Below are 22,970 nucleotides of genomic sequence, written 5' to 3' on the forward strand. Positions count from 1 at the left end.
TAATAGTAATAGTTTTACAGTGATTATTTCTTCACTGTTTTACAACAGTTTTATAACTGTTTAGTTCAAGTTTTGTTTTGGACTGGACACGATTGCCAGTTCGTCTGTTGCTACTGAATAAATCATCAACCATTAAGTTATATTTTGCTTTACATTCCTTTGTTGATGTCCTTTTGTATTATACATTCTTTGTTGACAGAGGTGCTGTAGTGTGTGGTGTATAGGCCTAGCCTACTTTACTCATATTGACATTTCATCCTTGAACATTGCACTTCTGAATTTGGAGCAGCATTATCTACCGTACTTCTGATATCTGGACGAACCTGATGTTACACTATACAAATCAAGGCTGTGTAGCAGCTTGAAGCTGATTACATACAGTATTCAGCCTCATTGTTATTTTACTAGTCAGAACCACTTTTACATTCATCATTATAATCCACTGTTACAAGAGTACCTTTTTGTTTAGCAAATTATTTACTTCTTCAGACAAGCAAAACTCGGGGACTGATATTATAACACTATTTTTCAAAATCGGATTTTATTTCCCCATAAATATATGCAGTACATGCCGGCTATACAGTCTATACAACAAAAACAAGTCATTTTAGGCTTTGTTTACAGTCATTGTTCTGAAAATCTGGGCTCAAAATTGACCAAATCCTCCATAGGTGATGGGAGTACCTTTGCAATGGTTTGTTGAATTCATCTGGGATCATTTGCTTTCATTTCATTTTACTTGTAAATGATACCGCTATCCATAATAATCATAACCTGTATCTCTCTAATCAACATTTGGCTACTAACACCTCTGCAGAGTGACCAGTTATCTGGGTTTTTGTTGAAGCGCTTGTGCTACCTGATGAAGAAAAACAACATTCCATATTTATGACTTATTGCATGTAATAAAGAAATTTGGTAAACTAATGTTTAATTTTTCCACCATTACATTTTGTACATCTTTTTTCAATTAGGTGGGAGGTATTGATCTGAAAAAAACATAGAACTATAAATTGAAAGAATCAGGTTTTATTTCTGTTGGTATTTGATTAACAAGGGAAAATTATATGGGGTAGTACTCAACCATAAATGAGTGATGCTTACATTGGGTTGTCTTTCTTAGTTCATCTGCAAGTCCAAGGCTGCAAGACGATTTCGTGCTTTGAAATGTGTATAGCTAATAAAAACAAATGATCAATACAATTTATTCTATATGGTTTGTAAATGGATGAAAAGAATGTATTATACAGTATCAGGGAACTGTGAAATTTCACTGTTCCCTGATTATATCTAGGCAAAACATTGAAAAACAATTAATGCTGTGGGAATCAATGGCTGGATCTTGGTAGGGATACATACAGTATTTGATAAGCAACAGCTAAAAATCCAATTGCAACTAAACACCAGAAATAAAAATGTCACGGTCACATTTTACTTTACGACAGCAATTCTAATAAGTAAAACATGTGTAATTACGTTAAAATAAGGCCTGCCTTGATATAGGCTAAGTCCTCCACCGTGCAGAAATTAGACTACTCTAGAGGACTAGCCTTGGCCTAGAGATCTGTCTGCGCATAGTTCAGAAAATGAAAAAGGGTCGATTTCCATACAAGTGTTTTAGCCCTCTTTCGAATCTAGGCCTAATCTTGTTGATGCTTAACCTACGGAAGGTTAGGTCTAAGCTTATAATATACGACGTAGATATGCGCTTGGTTCGCTTATCAATCATCCCAGCTAAGTCAATTTTTATATAGGCCTAGGACCTATCCCGCCCTACTAACTAAGATATAGGCTAGGTCTAGGCCAGAAAGAGAAGACCTACCAGATATCCATAACTGACGGAAGCAATGGCTGGATCTTGGTAGGGATACATGTTTGATAAGCAACAGCTAAAAATGCAATTGCAACTAAACACCAGAAATAAAAATGTACAAACAGTTTTATTTGACGGTCATATTTTACTTTATGACAGCAATTCTAATAAGTAAAACATATGTAATTACGTTAAAATAAGGCCTGCCTTGATATAGGCTAAGTCCTCCACCGTGCAGAAATTACATTACTCTAGAGGACTAGCCTTGGCCTAGAGATCTGTCTGCGCATAGTTCAGAAAATGAAAAAGGGTCGATTTCCATACAAGTGTTTTAGCCCTCTTTCAAATCTAGGCCTAATCTTGTTGATGCTTAACCTACGGAAGGTTAGGTCTAAGCTTATAATATACAACATAAATATGCGCTTGGTTCGCTTATCTATCATCCCAACTAAGACAATTTTTATATAGGCCTAGGTCCTATCCCGACCTACCAGATATCCATAACTATCAGCTAGCATGGAATCACCGCCTTTTCTTTCTTACTAGTGGTTAGTGGTATGCCTTGGGATACCATCAGTTATCTTGTTGTTGACTTTTTTCTTCTTTTCCTAACAGAATCTGTAAAGAGTCAATCGAGGATGACCTCGCTTCGAGCAAGCTTTCACCTAGTTGCTCCATCTTGCAACCGATACGGCTAGGCATATATCCCATGTGTTTACAAACGTCGCGTGTACAGCATGGGGGATTTCCGAATTTCCTCATACAAATAGAGGCGCATAACCAGATATCAACAAAAATTATCAATCCGCGAGTGATGCATGATGTGATTTATAGCGGGCCGCTAAAATTAATAAAATCAAGTTAATTTGTCTCTTTTTACCTGTTTATAGGTTAATACACTGTATCGCAGTACCAAATATGTGTTTTGTGTATAGTAAAGGACCCAACAACGGTAGAATACGGAAATTAACTCGTTGAAAATTTGCAGACACATGTGAGATATTTTTATACATTTGTGTTTCTTATTAATAAATGGAACAATATTCTTATCTTTAAATTCCTAAATTAATTTAAAGCTTAACAAACATACATTATCCATGCTTTTGTTATGGTGATCAACCCCACTTTGTCTAGGTTGTAATTCCATATGGTAGATTAATTAAGCTATCACCTAGACTCCAGGTTCAACCACGTTTATAACCTTCATCATCAGCTATTGTCAGTCCACTGCTGGACAAATGTTTCAGGATGTCGACGCCAAATCAATCTTTTTCTCTTACTGTGTTGTACCATTTCACTCTTCCCCAATAAATGCTCATCTCTTAATCTAGTTTATGTTGTTTTTCCCTTGTTCGTTCGGTCTGCCATCCATGGGGTCTGTTACTGTTTGTTGTTTGTACTCCTGCTGCCTACAAGTTCAACAACCAGAATGAAAACCACTAAGCCAAACCACATTTGTATTATTATTGTTATTATTATTAATAATATTAATTTTAATATTATTTTATTTATTTGTATTCATTCCCCTCCTCCACTATAGCTAGGTCTTTCTACTACTGTCGCCAGTGTGTGGCTATTTTATATGGGTCGATAAAACCTGAGTACCATACGATATCTCGACAATAGTTAGCCTAATCCTAACCCTCTTCAGCGTAAGGCACATATTTTTCGACATTAAATGTGGAATACCCTGGCTCTACTACTTGGATATGTAGTAGGCCTAGGCCCTAGGTTGTGTCGTCAGTTTCTGTGGTTATTTTTTATGAAATTGTCAATGCATAGGTCTACGTACGTAGGTAGACAATAGAGCCTAATATACTTTTTTTGAGATAATTTAATTACAATTCCCCCTAACGAACACTGATGAACTGGCTGTAAAGATAGCCAAAATACAGGCTTTCAGCCTGCTCGAGTTATATTCATACCCTCTTCGCTGGTTAGGATGATTTCTTGGTAATCATCCTCTTCGCATGCAGCCGCTATTTGGTTCGTAAGACGTCTTAACAGCCGCTATTTGGTTCGTAAGACGTCTTAACAGCCGCTATTTGGGACATCTTTTTGGTAACTGCGCATGCTCGACATGGCTTGATAACGTCGCCTACTTCCAAGTGCATGCTCACTGTGTTTTTTTTTAAATAATTCATGGATGTTATTTGGTAACTGCGCATGCGCTTTGCTTAGTTCGGAATTCCCTTTTTTCGTAGTAAAAGCTATACCACTACCTACAGTTTCTTAATGACTATTTCCTCTTGATTGTTACAGCCTAAAGGTGCGGCGCGAAAACCAGTGGTACAAGAAAATGTGGAAAAGACAGAGAAGGATAATGGGAAAGTGAGGGAGAAGGGTAGGAAGAGAGGAGAAAGAAGGGAAGTAAAGAGACAAAGAAGATAGGGAATATCAGTGAGGATAAGAAGAAGGAGGGTAATAGGAAAATTAAGGGTAGAAGGGAAGAAAATGAATGTGGGGAAGGGAAGTGATGGAAGGGGAAGGTAGAGCGAAGAAAAAGAAAAAATCGGAAAAATGAAAGTAAAATACAGAAGCACCTAAGTGCCATTCGACTTGACGACTTGTCAAGATAATTTAAGTTGTCAATACGACATAATATACATATCATGTCGACATGTCGAGATCAACTATATTGCCAAGACGACATACAATTTCAGGGCTCGATTTAGTACTAGCCCGGCGTACAATGTCTAGTAAAAACCGCTCCGGGCTAGCCTATTTACTCCTCATGTTGCCCGGTTGTCTAGTGGGGAATTAGCAAGAAAAACATTTTCTTAAAAAAAAAAAAAGCGGAACTTTCGAGACAATCCCTGCACAGTAGGTACTGCAGCCCAGAGAGTACACTCTAGCTAGCTTTCAGCTCTCCACATGCGTGAGTGTTTAATTATTAAGATGATCCCCAAGTCACTCACCAACCACTACAGGATGGCATGTTATCTTTCTCTCAATAGAAGATCGTTTGATCGTTCAATCTGGTTAATTTAGGAAGTTAGAACATTTAATTTAATGTACTACCTTATATTCATATTATTTTCTCATAATGGTATTTTTAAAATGTTCAACTTTTAATAATAAGTACTTCAATGCTATAGGTAGGCTAGGCTAGCCTAGGCCCTAGGTCTTGTCTAGGCCTAGGTAGCCTAGCCTAGGCCCTAGGTCTTGTCTAGGCCTAGGTAGCCTAGCCTAGCATAGGTAGCCTAACCTAGCCTAAGCAAGATTTGTTGCCATTGGGAATGAGTGACTTGAGACCTAAAGATTTAACAGATGCATTGGTTTGATTGATTTCTGGGCCCTTTGTTAAATATTAGAAAGCCAAAGTTATAACCAGGGAGATGTAAAACATGCTCATCTGTCCCTGTTATTAACCAGAGTCGATTTTGCAGCATGGGTGATTTTTTATTTATTTATTCAACAATATTTTGAGAGGATAGCTCAAACAGCAATACTACATAAATTATGAAATTGCAAATCAACCTTCAAATTTATTTGTCGCTAAAAAATATTTTGAAACAAAATTTTTTCCTGTCTGTGGGCTATTAAAATATTCTGTGGGCTAGTAAAATCTCTAGTAAACTAGCCCAGTGGGCAAGTTACCAAAAAAAGTTAGGGCAAGCCCTGAATTTGTATTATGTCGACTTGTCAAGATAATCTATCTCGCCATAACATAAAATTTTTACTATGTCGACTTGACAAGATAATCTATCTTGTCATGACAACATACAATTTTTATTATGTCGACTTGTCAAGATAATCTATGTCACCATGACAACATAATATTTTTACTATTTCGACTTGACAAGATAATCTATCTCGACATGGCAACATACAGTACAATTTGTATTATGTCAACTTGTCAAGATAATCTATCTCGCCAGTACAACATACAATTTTTATTATGTCGACTTGTCAAGACAACCTATCTCGCCATGACAACATAATACTTTTAGTATGTCGACTTGGCAAGATAGTTGATCTCGACATGTCGACATATGTATATTATGTCCACTTGACAACATAAATTATCTTGACAAGTCGTCAAGTCGAATGGCACTTAGGTGCTTCCATAGTAAAAGAAAGGGATGAGTAAGTAAAATTATTAACTTGATTAATTTAGCAAAAATAATTTGTTCAATGTTCTTGTTAGAAAGAATTTAAACAATTCCCTGTGTAAGAGTCTTATGAATAATTACCCCTTTACCCAAATTAGTATGGCAGAAATGTGGCAAAATACTATTGGCAAAAATAGTACTTAAAAGTGTATGTTCAAATAACGAAAATGTATGTTCCAATAAATGAACTTACCTATCAGTGGGTAGAGCTGTCCAAACAATGCTATGTGAAGTCCCTGCGGATATCTGATGGACCGTCACGCCCTCTATACCTACTACTTTTTTGGGTCGTGCAATGGGACTGGTAGTGTGGCCTTGTGCACACTGCCCCATTGCATTGTTGCCCCATGCATACACTTCATTATCTATTGAATGAGACACAAAATACTAATTATTACAAAACAGATTTATCTGCACTATTACGTGACTATGAATACTTTCCAGGGAACAGGTTGAGGAAGCAAGATACTTCTTGGATAATCACCCTCCCTACTTCTCTCTCTGTGATCTACAGTAGTTTTCAGTCTTCAAGGAATGAGGACAAACAATTTGGCGTTGGTTTCATCATGTGGTGTACTCGGTTGGATGGCTCTATTTTGTCGTGGGAGTGTTCACTTAAGAAATACTGGCAATTAGTTGGTTTATCCAGGTAAGTGTTCACAAAATAGATGCCATCTAAATCTAAATATAAATCTATGTAGATACTCATCAGTGCCTGTTCAGCATCTGGATAAGGGCAGGGGCTTGAGATGAACCATTAAACTGGGGTCACCCCTACTCGTCTCAAAAGATGTACTGGGTTCTTTATAGTGCACATGTGCCATTGTGTACACTGGGCCTACGGTTTATACTCCTTATCCATGAAGACTTGCTCCACCTCCAGAGCCATAGGCGAGCGTGCCGTTCGAACCAGCGCCGATATTATGGCTGTAGGTTACGGGCCGCTACCTTAACCGCTTGGCCATTCGACTCGCCTCGCCATAATTATCATTACCTCTGCTATAGATATTACACTCATAAAGTACTACCCAAAATCGACTACTGCACCCCTACCTATGTGAACCGTATGAAAAATGCATAATTTTATCTGCATAGATTTTAATCGATAATGTGGACAGACAATTTGCTGTTTGATATTTATGACGTGTAGTCAAACAAATACATGGTTTTATTTTGGTAAAGCAGTGAATTCTACTTCCAACCTCCCTCTGCTTTGTGTCAGGAGGTATACCCAATCATCGAACACCTCAGCTAGTAGAATTCACTACTTCACCTCAAACCATGTTGTATTTGTATAGAATACAGATACAGAATAAGGAATGAAATAAATAAAATAAAACAATACCATGACTAAGAGCCAGGCAGTGGCTATCTCCCACTGATACATCAACTATCCTGGTGGACTGCAGATCTTCAATAACCTTTGGTCGAAGGATGGTGACCTCTGATGACCCACATCCTAAAGTGGCACCATGACCCCATGCATACACCTACAAAAACACACACATAAATATGGCAAAAAATATTAACATAAATTATGAAATATATATATACACACACACACACATATATATACCTGTCTCTTATACACATCTAGATGTGTATAAGAGACAGGTTCGGAAAATTCAGACTGTTTTACTATTCTTGACTCTGCCCACAATACTTATCAACTTTGTAATGAAGGTACTTAAGATTATGAGTGAGCCCTCTATTGTATGATACATAGAGTAAGGACACATGAGCCTTAAGGCAGTTGATAACAAGATACCAATAAAGGAAGATACCAATAAAGGAACATACAAGAAAGTCAGAATAGCCTACTGTATATTATTGTCTACAACATATCATTACATGGTGTCAGAAGTAAATCAAAATGAACGGATTAAAACCATCAACTTCTCTTAAAATCACTATGGAGAACATGGCTGAAGAATGGAGAGAAAGTGGAAACAGAAGTTTGAGTTATACATTATAGCCAGCGGATTGGATAGAAAACCAAACAAGGTACAAAGTAGCACATTACTACATGTAATAGGTGAGGAAGCTTTAGAAATTTTCAACACTTCTTCATTTGCTGACAACGAAAGCAATGAAAATATTAAAGATATTTTGGAGAAATTTAGAGTTTAATTTGAACCACAGAAGAACATTAATTTGAACGACATAAATTTAATACAAGATTTCAGAAAGAAGGTGAAACTGTAGAACAGTTTATCACTGATTTGAGATGCAAAGCTAGGTCATGTGAATTTGAAACGCTCCATGACAGTCTGATAAAGGACAGGATTGTGGTCGGAATTAGAAGTGATAAGGTTAGAGATAGACTGCTTAGAGAAAGTGAACTCGCATTACAAAAGGCTATTGAAATATGTCATGCAGCTAAAGCTAGTTCAAAACAACGAGATAGCATGAAGGTAACCACAAAGAATGAAACTACTGTATCAAGTGATATAAGTACAGTAAGACATACCAAAGCAAATTTTAAGCATAAAGTAAGCTTATACAGTAAGAGTGGTATCATTAAGAATTGTAGACAATGTGGTTATGATCATGTAAGTAAAAACTGTCCAGCTTATGGAAAAACATGTAAAGCTTGTGGTAAATTAAACCATTTTGCAAACAAGTGCTTGACTAGGAATAATTGTCATCCGCAAAAGAAACCTAAGAAAAAAGTACATGTAAGTGATAGTGATGAAGAGTCAAGTAATGAATTCTTCATGGATGCTATAGAAAATGAGCATAATAAAAAAGAGTGGACAGTAAAGCTAAATGTTCATAATAAGCCTAAACAGAACATAGCTGAGTTAAAACTAGATACTGGTGCTCAATGTAATGAATTCCAGAAAAAATAATACGCGAGTTAAGTGCTAAAGCCAGTAAGACAAATGCTAGATTGATTACCTATTCAGGAGAAAGAATCAAACCAATAGGTAAAGTAACCCTTGTTTGTGAGCACAAAGATAAATATTTTGATGTGGAATTTCAGATAATAAATCAAAATGTACAGCCAGTGTTAGGACTTGAAGCTTGTCAGAGACTAGGCTTAATTAAACGTATAGAAACATTGCAGTCCAACATGTATCATGATATGATAAATAAATATGTGTTTGAAGGTTTAGGGTGTATTAAAGGTGAACAACGTTTACATGTCAAACCTGAAGTTAGACCAGTTGTACATGCACCTAGAAGTGTTCCTGTACCACTACGAAATAAAGTTAAAGCAGAGTTAAAACGAATGGGAAAACTTGGAGTAATAGTTAAACAAAATCAGCCAACACAATGGGTTAGTAGTATGGTTGTAGTAGCTAAAAAGAACAAGAATAGTGTACGTATATGTCTAGATCAAAAAGATCTTAATGAAGCATTAGAGCGTGAACACTATTCAATGAAAACTATTGAAGAAGTAGTGACAAAACTTCCAAATGCTAAAGTGTTTAGTACATTAGATGCTAGTAGTGGATATTGGCAAATACAGCTTGATAATGAAAGCTCTAAACTGTGTACTTTTAATAGTCCTAATGGAAGATATAGATATTGTAATATTACGTATTGCAGTTCGCTGTGTACTGCTCAAGTTGGTGTGCCCGATTCCAATGTATGTTCCGGATGCAAAGACTGGATCTTCACTACGATATGTAATATTGTAGTGCGAGATGGTTTACTTTAAATAACTGAACTGACTACATCTCTTCTGGTTATAATGCAAAGCTTTTATTCACACTGCGTGATATATACAATATATACAACTAAGATTGTGAGACGTAGTGTTTCCTTCAAGGTATCAGAAGGAAGTCTTCTCTGGATAACTAATACTTTACTTTTCATACAAGCTTGGGGTGTGGTAGACTTTCTCTGATTGGTTGAAAGATATAACCTTATCCTAATCATTTGACTATTACATCATTTTGGGGAGTTTCTATTGGTCAGATAATATAACAACTTTGGGGGTAGAAGTGAACACAATTTAGTAACGATCTGTTTCTCAATTGAGCTTATTTTATAAATCAAATGCAAGGAGTTGACCACTTGGGCTTTTTGTCATGAATTGGCTATTATCCTGTCAAAAACTTCATATATAATAATTAGGGAGACGTTTAACAGGTGCCCACTGAATTAGTGAGGTAATGGGGTAGTGAGGTAAAAGTTCAGTCCAATGGTTAAATTGATTTGGCCTATATTCGTAAGTTATCTTAATACTATATAACATCCCTTTCGGCTTGTTTTATTTTTTTTTTTTTTTTAACGTTACGACATAAGGTAAAATATACTACAATGCATTAATATGCATAATGTGAAGTAATACCACAATTCATTATAAAAATTAAAGCATTAAACATAAAATATAACATAGCATATAACATTGGAAAAAAGTTAAATTTGGTAGTGCAAGATGAATACATGTTAATTCCATCAAATTCTCATCTTCACTCTCTCTTTCTCTCCATTCATTTCTTTAAAAAATACAAATGAATAACATTTTTTATTTTCGAGGTTAATCAATCTAATACGCTTTGTTGTTTTGACATGTGTCTTAGTGTCATCGATGTAACATAAGATTATTTTTAAACGTCTAGTCTTGCCATATCCGACGTAATGTACGATAATATTTAAAAGTAAAATAACTTTATAAGGAGGAACTTAAATTAACTTTTATTTAACTAAACATTATTTACTTACTTATTTCCTAAAAAATCAATTGCTTCTATTACACGTAGACTGGAATTCATCTATTCGTGTTTACTAGCAATACACATATGCACTTTAACTCGTTATCGTTTAATATCACATATTTCATAATCATTTATTAGTATACATTTATCATACATTTATCCTAAGCATTTCATTACAAGTAAAATTATGTAAATTTTGATTATTTGTACCCATATGTACTTATATTCAGTATTCATTTAAACTGACGAATTTATCCTCATATTACATATGTTTCATTAAAATTGCATGGCATTAACAACTCAACAAGTAATAAGCTTGTTCATTTAGTGTTGCAATATAAGCTTGGATTATTCAATAATTCATTAATCGCTTCCTTACATTTAAATCATAAACAAAATTGTTGTATTCCTCATCATAAAATTATAAACACAATTTAAATCATTAGACAACATGTCATATAATTCGTACTTAAATCATTACACTGTGTATTCACACAATATAATTTCAAGTTCTAATATTTAAATTCAATATTCGTATCAATTTCAAGATTTCAGTATATGTTTACACGATAAATTAAATTTGGGAATAAGTAAATAAAATTCAATGTTCTCGAATTTTGAAGTGCGTTTACGAGTGGTCCAATTAGTAAGTGAACGGTTATCATCACAATTTATAATCGAAGAATTTTTCCTCTACAAGTTCAAGTCATATCAATTAAATATTTTATAATTTACAAAACTTCTGGCCAGTAAATTAATTAAATTAATAAATGAATTTATTTATATCAATTATCATTTTAGCTTTAATAACCTCAAAAATTGCCTGGCTATGTGCAATTGAAATTGGTTATACAAATTGGTATACATGTGTGATTCTGCAAAATCAACAGTCCGTTAACCTAATCTGTGCTGAATAATTGCTATATTATTGATGTTTATACTTGTGTATCTAAATCAATCAGGTATCATTAAAATGTGCATGTATTAATGTTTAACATTTTGCTATTTTGACCTTAACTTAATTGTTTGAAAAAAAAAATTGCGCACTACAAAAAAAACGTGGTTGATGTAATAAAATCAAATTAATTCCAAAAATAAGTATTAAATTAAAACTGAATTTTAATAATGGATAAAAAAATTTTTTTTTAAACTCTTTCTCACAATGATGGAATGTAACAATGTATTCAACTTACCCAATTATACGTCTGTAATCTTCACAACATTCATGCAAGTTCTTTCAAAAATAAAAATGTAATCAAAACAAAAATATAATGTTCAAAGTAAAGTTTAGTGTAATGTTCAAAAATATTCTGGAGCGTCGTCATTTCCGTCATCAGGGAGGGAAGTCCAATTAATGTCGGCTTGTCTCGAATCCTGTCATCTTTATCATCTGTCGGCTTGTCACGAATCCGATTTCGTTTCCTGTCGTTTTTTTTGTCGGTTTGTTACAAGCAGATGTGAGTGTTTCTGCTGTTCATTCTTCAGAAAAGGTATTCAGCAGGTGTTCGAGTTCCATGCATGTTCAAAAGGTTCCAATTACTATTCTGCTTTCAACTGTTGGGTGGACTTTTTTTTTTTTTTGCTTGACTCATCGTTGCATGAAAGGTACTGGATCGGTTCTGGTCATTTCACCATGTAATGTTACGTACATGTAATTCTCATGTTGTTGTGCCCGATTCCAATGTATGTTCCGGATGCAAAGACTGGATCTTCACTACAGTATGTAATATTGTAGTGCGAGATGGTTTACTTTAAATAACTGAACTGACTACATCTCTTCTGGTTATAATGCAAAGCTTTTATTCACACTGCGTGATATATACAATATATACAACTAAGATTGTGAGACGTAGTGTTTCCTTCAAGATATCAGAAGGAAGTCTTCTCTGGATAACTAATACTTTACTTTTCATACAAGCTTGGGGTGTGGTAGACTTTCTCTGATTGGTTGAAAGATATCACCTTATCCTAATCATTTGACTATTACATCATTTTGGGGAGTTTCTATTGGTCAGATAATATAACAACTTTGGGGGTAGAAGTAAACTTATATTTAGTAACGATCTGTCTCTCAATTGAGCTTATTTTATAAATCAAATGCAAGGAGTTGACCACTTAGGCTTTTTGTCATGAATTGGCTATTGTCCTGTCAAAGACTTCATATATAATAATTAGGGAGACGTTTAACAGGTGCCCACTGAATTAGTGAGGTAATGGGGTAGTGAGGTAAAAGTTTAGTCCAATGGTTTTATTGATTTGGCCTATATTTGTAAGTTATCTTAATACTATATAACAATATACTAGACTACCTTTCGGTATTAAGTCCGCACCAGAGATCTTCCAAAGAGTAATGACCCAAATGTTTGAGGATATAGAAGGTACAGAAGTAATAATGGATGGTATATTAGTGTGGGGTGTAAATCAGAAACAACATGATGAACGTCTTGAGAAAGTACTCAAACGAGCTAAAGAACAAAATCTTAAACTAAATCCGGATAAATGTAAATTTGGTTTAAATGAAGTAAAATACATTGGACATACCCTTACATCAGAAGGTTTAAAGCCAGATGAGAGAAAAATACAAGCAGTGCATGGAATGCGTAAACCTACAAATAAGAAAGAATTACAGCAATTTCTAGGTATGATAAATTATCTTGGGAAGTTTATATCGCATCTGAGCAATGTCACACAACCACTGAGAAAACTTCTTGAGAAAGATATTGACTGGCAATGGCATGCTGAACATGACAAATGTTTTGAAGAGTTACAATGCTTAGTAACAGAAGCTCCAGTTCTTCAATACTACGATGTAAATAAATCAGTAACAGTCAGTGTCGATGCATCAAGTACAGGTGTAGGAGCCGTATTGCTCCAGGAAGGACATCCAATAGCATTTGCATCAAAAGCATTTACAGAATCACAAACTAGATATGCTCAAATAGAGAAAGAGTTAGCAGCAGTAGTATTTGGATGCGAACGTTTTCACAAATATCTATATGGCAGAGAATTTGTAGTAGAAAGCGACCATAAGCCACTTGAAGCTATTATGAAGAAAGCTTTAGCAATGACGCCACCAAGACTACAAAGAATGTTATTAACATTGCAGAAATACAGTCTCAAATTGGTTTACAAAACAGGTAAAGAACTGTATAGCAGATGCATTGAGTAGAAATCATCTACCAGATGTAGAAACAGAAAAAGAAATACCAATATACATGGTAAAAAATATACCAATGTCAAAAGAAAGGCTATTAGAAATTAAACAAGAAACTACAAATGATAGCACTTTGACAAAACTAAAGGAAGTTATCAGAGAAGGATGGCCAAGTAACAAAGCGATCCTAGATACTGAGTTAAAACCATAGAGAGGAAATATTAGTGGAAGATGAGCTATTGTTTAAAAATGACAGAGTGATAATACCAGCAAAACTGAGAAAACAAATGATTGCAAAGCTTCATGTAAGTCATCAAGGTATTGAAAAAACCAAGAGACTTGCGCGAGATATTGTGTTCTGGCCTGGTATGAATGCACAAATAGCAGATACAGTGAGCAGGTGTGAGATTTGTCTAACACACAGAAATCGAAACGCAAAAGAACCGATGATAGGACATGACATACCAACACGTCCATGGCAAAAAGTCGGAATGGATTTATTTGAACTGTACGCAAAAGACTATCTATTGATAGTTGATTACTATTCAGGATACTTTGAAATAAATCAGTTGACAAGTTAAAAATCCAATTCAGTCATCAAATTCTGTAAGCAACAATTTGCGAGACATGGAATCCCAAGTGAGGTAGTGTCAGATAATGGACCTCAATTTTCATCAGCGGAGTTTAAGGCTTTCAGTAAATCATATGAAGTTGAACATACTTTAGTGTCACCAAATTACCCGCAATCAAATGGAAGAGCTGGAAAGGCAGAACAAACAGCAAAGGAAGACAAACAAGATCCATATATAGCGTTACTAAACTATCGCAATACGCCGCGAGATGGACTTCCGTCCCCAGTTCAATTGTTAATGAGCCGTAGAACAAAAACGCAGTTGCCAACGTCAGAGAAACTCCTAAAACTGAAAACTAACAAAAATATTGTCAAAACGGTACAAAACAAACAAAATAAACAGAAAACCTATTACGATCGTGGAGCAAAACCTCTCAAAGCACTGAAAAGTGGAGATAGAGTTTGTGTAAGAAAAGACACACAATGGAAGCCAGCGCTAGTAGTTGAAAAACACAATACGCCCAGATCGTATATAGTGATGGTAGATACTACAGGAGGAATCATAGAGATTTGATTGAACAGGAAGGACGTCAAAATACTCAAGACCGGCGAATAGAACCAAATAGCACAAGACATAACCGGCTTCGCTACCCGAAACGTAACAGAAAACCTGTTACAAAACTTGATCTGTGATTATATAAAAAAAAGGGCAGAATAATCCCTGTATAATCACTGTGCCAGCATAGTCTACTTCTGAGCACAAAAGTTAATGAACATTCATGAACAGAATGTAGTTATTATTAGTTTGTTGTAGAATTGTTGTATCAAATGAAAGAGAATGTATTACCTGTTGAGGATTTTTTATTAAGGAAAAGGAAACTAAAGTGCTAAAAAGAAATATTAGATAAATAGATTCTTTAAAAAAATAAAAATTAAAGAAAATAAATAAAAATAAAAAAAGGGAGATGTATTTGAAGGTACTTAAGATTATGAGTGAGCCCTCTATTGTATGATACATAGAGTAAGGACACATGAGCCTTAAGGCAGTTGATAACAAGATACCAATAAAGGAATATACAAGAAAGTCAGAATAGCCTACTGTATATTATTGTCTACAACATATCATTACAAACTTAAAATAAAAGAAGCCCTTTACAATGCTTGGGGAAATCCGTCACTGAACAAACAAACAACTCATTACAATATCACTCTCTCATTCTAATTCCTATACATGACTTACCATAGTATTCCTGACCTCTATATACATGACTTGCCTTAATATTTGCTTGTTTTGTCTTACATTTGATCGGTAGTATTTAAACCGTTAAGTAGCATAATTACCTGATGATTTTTAGGGACCACGGTGGAAATAAGTTACTTTTTGTACTTTTCTGTGTTTTTATCCTTGAATGTTTTTACTTATAATTACTTCAGAATGAATAAATAAAAAAAAAAAATGAAGTGGTACACGTCGAAACATGTCCTTCATAAGTTTCATGTACTTTATTAGATGCATTACTGCATTTGATTGCATACGTTGACATAATAGACATAAAATTTATTCAAGACGAATATTTCGGACACGCCTGTGTCCTTCCTCAGCGTTATACGTATGACTGAAAAAATACAGATCAGATTAACTAAAAACTGTAAGATATAAGGCGAGATCAATTCTAAGATAAAAGGTACGCCATAGGAACGGAGAAGTAATAAACAGTCGGCAACATAAAAAACGTTGGCGGTAACAGGCCTATGAAAATAATTGAACGGAATAAACAAAATGTCGGCAAAGTAATCAGCGTGTACACTGTAATCGAAACAGCGACAGTGGGCTTAAATAAATGATAAAGGTATATTAAAAGAATTATATAATATTGTTATAATATAAAACTATTAAAACTATAATGCTAATTACAGTAATATAATGATCATCATTCATAAACACAAATAGAAATATTTATAAAAGGTAAACCATTTATATTATTTAGTGAAGGAATAACTACTTATGAAACCTAGGTCTTTGTTAATACCAATATTGTGTGTGTTAAGTTTCAGATTCCACTGAAGTTCAGCACAACGTCTATCAGTGAAAGACCTGAACCCTGAAGCAATTAAAACAAATCTCATGGAGGGTTGATGGTTATGTTAGAATGAGGGAACTTGACAGAGTTGCTCGTGATGAGGATATCACAGATCTTACATCGTGGGCTGTTACAGGGACGGTTACCAAATAAGGGAGGAATAGGAAGTTGGGAGGATGTCAAGATATGTTTAAGGTTAGGGGGCTGGCGTTTAGCTGAGATGGGGGATTTTCGAAGGGTTTGTGGTCGGATAGTTGAGTTTGCAGCACCTGGAAGTCCGCTTTATAGACTCGGACAGCTGATAAATGCGGGAGTTGTAGTCAAGTATAAGAGGAATGCGTGTGACTTTAGTTTTAGGTCTATACTGGAGAAGAGCATGTCGGGATTTGGATGATGCTTTGTCAATGTTATGTTTGATGAATGGAATCGGGTAGTTGCTTTGGCTTAATTTGTAGATAAGAGTGTTAATATGTCTGTTATATTCAGTAACATTGGAACATATACATTTAATGCGTAGAGCTTGGCTGTATACTATGGATCGTTTAATACTAGCGGGATGGGAACTGTTGAAATCCAAGTACTTGTGACTGTCCGTAGGTTTAGTGTACAAAGTAGTAGTAAGTTTGTTGTTATTAATGCAAATCAAAGTATCAAGAAATGTTATTTGGCTGACGGACGTGAATTTGATGCTGTGGTGGGCGTTGTTGAAATTGGAAATGAAGAGTTTAAGGGATTCCTCTCCATGTGGCCATATAAAAAAAAGTCATCAATGTAACGAGTGTAAAATAATGGTTTAAGTGTGGAAGTATCAATCAACTGGTTTTCAAGCTTAGCCATGAACACATTGGCGTAAGAGGGCGCCATTTTTGTGCCCATAGCAGTGCCTTTAAGCTGACGATAATACTTGTTATTAAACTGAAAGTTATTGTGTGTGAGAATGAATTTAATTATAGATATGATATCATCAGTGTAAGGTAGGGGATGGAAAGAGTCAAGAAACTGTTTAATAGCCATAAGGCCTTCGTCATGCGGTATATTAGTATATAGGGCTGTGACATCCATAGTAACCAGAATAGAATTATGAGGAAGAGGGCTGGGGATACGATTGAGTTTTCGGAGGAAGTCAGTGGTGTCTTGAATGTAACTAGGGATGTTACAAAGAAGGGGATTAAGGATGCCATCAACAAATCCAGAAATGAATTCAGTGATGGTACCTATGCCAGAAAATATTGGTCTACCGGGAGGGGTAATTTTAAGGGACTTGGCTAGGTCGAAAATAACCATGGGGTCTAGAGATGTGAGATCACAGATGTTGTAAGGATGAGCTGTAGGTTGAGTTTTGTTGGCAATGAGCTTAGGTAGTTTGTGTAACTTAGGAATCGTGTAGAAAGTTCCAGAATTCGGGTTGTCGGGGATAAGAGAGCTTACCTTAGCATGTAAGTCAGGGTGACATTTAGATATCAATGATGTTAACTCGTTCTTATCTATCATAGATTGATCACATTCTACCAGTTCATAAAATGTAGTGTCCGATAGTTGAGATTCTGCTTCAGCAATGTAATCTTGTCTATTTAATATTGTGGTAGCGCCTCCTTTGTCCGCTTGCTTAATAACGATAGATGTGTCCTTACTTAAATCGGTCAATGCCTTAATAGTTGAGCGTTAGAGAGGATTTTTGAAGAAGGGCCATTCACTTCCTTGATAAATTTGTCTAGATGACATCTTGCCAATGAAACAAATGCATCAATATGTGCATTTCTACCATTTGGTGGGGTCCACTTCTCCTTGGTTAAAGAGTTAAGTTTGGTTTGATAATGTTCATGTGTATCGTGACCTTGACCAAAGTATTTGCTGAGCCTGATTTGTCTACAGAATTGATTGAGATCCGAGCAAAGTCTAACTGGGTTCAAGTTTTGTGATGGGCAAAAAGAAAGACCTTTGTTCAGAACATTTTTTTCATCTTGAGAAAGATTACGATTAGAGTGGTTGGCTATAACAGACAGAGTCGTACTTGGATGAGTTCCGATACGGATGCATGTATTTAGGGAAGTGACTGAAGAGTCAACTGTCCTTAGATAAGTAGAGGTGGTGTAAATATCTGTCCGCTGTGATCAGCTTCAACAATTTATTCAACTTTCTTTCTAAGCATAGATGCAGTGTTGAATTGTAAGACTGTTCGATAAATTCGAGGGTACTTACAAGAGTCGATTCTGACGTGATGAGCTGTCGAATTCGGTTTTCACAATCATTGATTTTCCTGGTTAAATAGCGTTGGTCAGAGTAAGATGAATGAATCTTGTGGATTAGAAGTTTCCACAAGAATTGCCGGCAGAGTTTGTTAGTCGTTGCTCTAGATTTTGGATTAGAAGAGGTGTACAGCATAGGATTTTTAATTCGTAAGCCTGATGGGATAACATCCAGTGCCGTGCATTGGGATAAAAATATAATGTCCGATCTTACAGTAGCTAGACTGTTCCATAATTTTCGTGGAGTGGTTCAGTGTCAAGGCGAGTGCCAAAATTTATCATAATACTGTAGTATCCGATGTAGTTGGTTCCACGTATGTCTCACAAAAATATATAATAAAAAGCAAATACGAAAAAGAAACGATTGCATACGTTGACATAATAGAGACATAAAATTTACGCCTGTGTCCTTCCTCAGCGTTATACGTATGACTGAAAAAATACAGATTAACTAAAAACTGTAAGATATAAGGCGAGATAAATTCTAAGATAAAAAGGCACGCCATAGGAACGGAGAAGTAATAAACAGTCGGCAACATAAAAAACGTTGGAGGTAACAGGCCTATGAAAATAATTGAACGGAATAAACAAAATGTCGGCAAAGTAATCAGCGTGTACACTGTAATCGAAACAGCAACAGGGGGCTTAAATAAATGATAGAGGTATATTAAAAGAAATATATAATATTGTTATAATATAAAACTATTAAAACTATAATGCTAATTACAGTAATATAATGATGATCATCATTCATAAACAGAAATAGAAATATTTATAAAAGGTAAACCATGAAGTATTTGTACATATACACACATGGTAATATGTTACCAGCTATATTTAATAAAACAGATGAGCAAACTTTCAAAGGTTGAAAACCACTGCAGGCTTTCAGTTTTTTTTTATTCTCACCTGTCCAGAGGCTGTGAGGGCCAGTGATGATTGGCTACCACAGCCAACTTTACGAATGAACATTCCCAGTAAAGCTTCAATTACTTTCGGTTTGTATACTCGAATAGTGTCTCCATGGCCTAGTTTACCTGCAAAAATGTTAATGTAATGCAATGATTTTGAAGTATTTGTACATATGAGAGGTAGAAACAGATATTTATGCTTTTTAATGAAACAGTAGCTATGACTAAGCTACCACATTACCATTATCGCCACCACCAAACGACCACACAGTCCGGCCATCTTGCGAGACTGCAATTGTGTGAGAGCTTCCGCAGATTACTTGCCCAACGCTACTTATGTCCTTGACTAGAGTAGGACAATTCTTGCTATTACTATCACCATGACCTGTTTCAAAAAGAGTGATGTTTATTCCAATTAATAATAGGCCGTGGGCTGGAGGGGGGTCACCGTGCACCCCCCCCCCCAACAGTTAAACTTAAAAATTGACGCAACTAGAAGTCAAAAGGTCATTGACCTACACAGAAAAGTTGTATATTTATTCCCAATTCACTCACAAACGTTTACAAATCTACAGTTGAGTAGATTTGATACCAATTAGTATTTTCTACTATTAATAAACATATGGAATATCAAAAATTATATTAACAAGAAAAATGTATAAATTGATTAAATGTATTACAGTCATTTTTGATCACTGGTGTAATCAATGGCGATGTTTGGGGTAGGGGTTAAGAGCAGTTGTCTGTAAAAATCAAAGAAATTTCAAAAATAGTGGCAGACTCAAAAAAATGGATTTCTTTCAAATTTTGCACATGGCTATACTTTTGTTAAGAAAAATCAAATATGAAGTTTTATTCACTTTGTGCGTATATTTCCATGGCAACAGGTAAATTTGTATTTTTGGCAATTTTTGTCATTTTTGGCTGTTTTTAAATGTTAATATTAGTAATAATTTGATACAATATTTCTGATATCCTTATGGATTATTCATAAAAAATAATGAGTGCATGTATAAGGTCAATATATTGGGTATCTTGTTGCATATTATAAAATGTTTTTTTGGATTACGTAGTTGAGAGATACCATGTTTTAAAAAGGGGTGTCTTTCTTTTTTTTCAAATTATGAAAAACGTCCAAACTTTAAGTGCTCATAAACCTCAAAGTGGTGCTTTTTTAGAACTGATTTTCTACAAATAGGTAGTTCTAATGCTTCCTTAGAGAATTCCAGTTTAAAAAATGTGGGTAATTAAAAAAACGTACGAGCAGTGCATTTTTAAAAATTATAATAGTAAAATTTACCAGTTTTTTCCGCTGATTTATTCATAGATTCATTTGATTACAACAATAATAAATGTTTTTCTATACTTTAATTAATGTTGTGATTTTTAAAAAAACAATGTTTGTGGTATCAATGTTGTCATTTTTCTGTTTTAGCGGTATTTTAAACCCTTTTTAGGCGAGTTTATAATAATTTCACTTTATAAATACCAATTTCTGACAGTGGTGTCACCAGTTGACACAGCACATTTACAATATTTTTTAATGAAAACATGCTGCTTTTCTGGCAATACAGGAACCTTACAACACATTCCTTAGCATGTTGTTAAACTAGTCAGGTAACTATATTTGTTATGGTTAATGAATTATATTATATTTTATAGCGTTAATTTTCAATAAAAACAATGCTGTTTTCTGGCAATACAGTACAAAATTAAGTTTTAAATTACTTGAAATGAGCCTGGCAACACATTTCTTAACATGTTATTAGATTATTTATGTAACTATAGTAACATTATTTTAAAATAAATTTATGTTGATGTATAGTGTTATCCATTCAGTAAAAAATGATATTTTTTATTCAAAAAATGACATTTTTTCTGGCAATACCGCATCCACGTGTTTAAATTACCCACAACTTTTATTCTTGATTATTGTTTGGACAACTATTGACTATCAAAATATGGAAGATGGTGTATATGTGTGCACCACTTTGGAAGCTACAGATAGGTTTCTGAGGCACACTTTAAAAAATATATATTTTGAGAAAAAACCCCTTTTGTAAGTAATGGTATCTTCCAAACAGAATTTTTTACAGTTTTTTTTTTGCGATAAATGAAAGTTAATACTGTTATTTACATGGATGATCACAAAAATATATATAGTGCATGTTCCTTTTGTTAAATAAGGTCTGAATGTCAGTGTTTTTTCACTTTTGAAAATGTCCAAAATTTACAAAAACGAAAAATTTTAGATAATGGGTCGTTGCCATGACAACAAAGGCTAAAAAATTAAACAAATGTCATTGATTTGCTTTTTATCCAAGTATCTATTCATGGTAAAAATTTGAGAGAAATCCATTTTTTGACATCTGCCACCAAATCTTTGATTTTTATGGACAACCATTCTTAACATTTAGGTTCATAACTCATGATTTATAAAATAAACGAGCGGTACTGGATAAAGACAACTTGGTTTCTTGCTTCAAACAAGGTATCCATTCATATAAATCTTATGAAGATGAGCCTAACCAAGTGATGAACCTAAAAGGGTCGAGGACCAGGACATACTGTACATTCGACTTAGATTGACAAAGATTGAAATTTGTTAAATACAGACACGATATATACATAGGCCTAGGTCTAGAATCCAGTTAGAATATGTAATTATATATCAAAATGGTATATTTATAGTAGTATTGTCAATAGTAGTATATACAGTAGAACCTCAATTTTACGTACGGTACGGGACCGGAGGGCGTACGTAAATCAGGGGATTCGTAAAATAGAGGTTGGGTTAAATTTGTGGTAACAATTGACCTAATACGTACGTAACGCTCAATAAACGTACGAACGAAGGATGTTACCTAAGCTAGACCTACCCTCTAGGCCTACAAATAAAACTATATGTGTTTAGTGTTTTTATTCATCACTTTACGATGTCATAATAAAGTGTTCAAATAAAACCATGTGTCTAGTGTATTAATTCATCACTTTATATCTTTTAATTAACTAAAATAAAGAACATGAAAATATTGTAAGATAAGCTATACGACAAAGGTATAACTTAAGAATTCCCCTTCATGCCTATTCTAAACAACAGAGCCGTGGTGTTGTCTGGGCCTGTTGAGACAAACGAAAACCATGTGCACTGGGCGAGCCAACCAATTAGCGTTTGTGTACGTGAAACAGCAACCATGTGCTATGCACTGGGCGAGCCAACCAATTAGCATTCGTGTACGAAACTATGTCTACCCAGCTTCGTGTAGAAAATTTGACCACGTGAGTTCTTCCATGGTTTGCCACACGAAGCTAAGAAGGAAATAAATTATTTTGAGCACCATCGGTAGTTGCTCATCTCACTCAGTTCACATGGTTTTAAATTATAACAACCCGGTATTAGGCTCAATCA

At 34.8% G+C, this 22,970-nt stretch overlaps 1 protein-coding gene across 1 annotated transcript in view; it reads right to left on the bottom strand.

Annotated features, from left to right (window-relative positions):
• LOC117111812 (probable E3 ubiquitin-protein ligase HERC1) overlaps positions 1–22,970 on the bottom strand; it is a 102,762-nt gene that overhangs the window by 29,529 nt on the left and 50,263 nt on the right. The window contains exons 8-11 of the mRNA XM_033254801.1: positions 19,803–19,946; positions 19,560–19,687; positions 7,274–7,418; positions 6,122–6,293 (exon numbers count right to left, since the gene is read on the bottom strand). Coding sequence (XP_033110692.1) covers positions 6,122–6,293; positions 7,274–7,418; positions 19,560–19,687; positions 19,803–19,946 — 589 coding nt within the window. The remainder of the gene's footprint in view (positions 1–6,121; positions 6,294–7,273; positions 7,419–19,559; positions 19,688–19,802; positions 19,947–22,970) is intronic.

The sequence above is a fragment of the Anneissia japonica genome, unplaced genomic scaffold (assembly GCF_011630105.1).
Source record: "Anneissia japonica isolate Jap-2015-1 unplaced genomic scaffold, ASM1163010v1 scaffold287758_len931624_cov196, whole genome shotgun sequence".
NCBI classification, from domain to species: Eukaryota; Metazoa; Echinodermata; class Crinoidea; order Comatulida; family Comatulidae; genus Anneissia; species Anneissia japonica.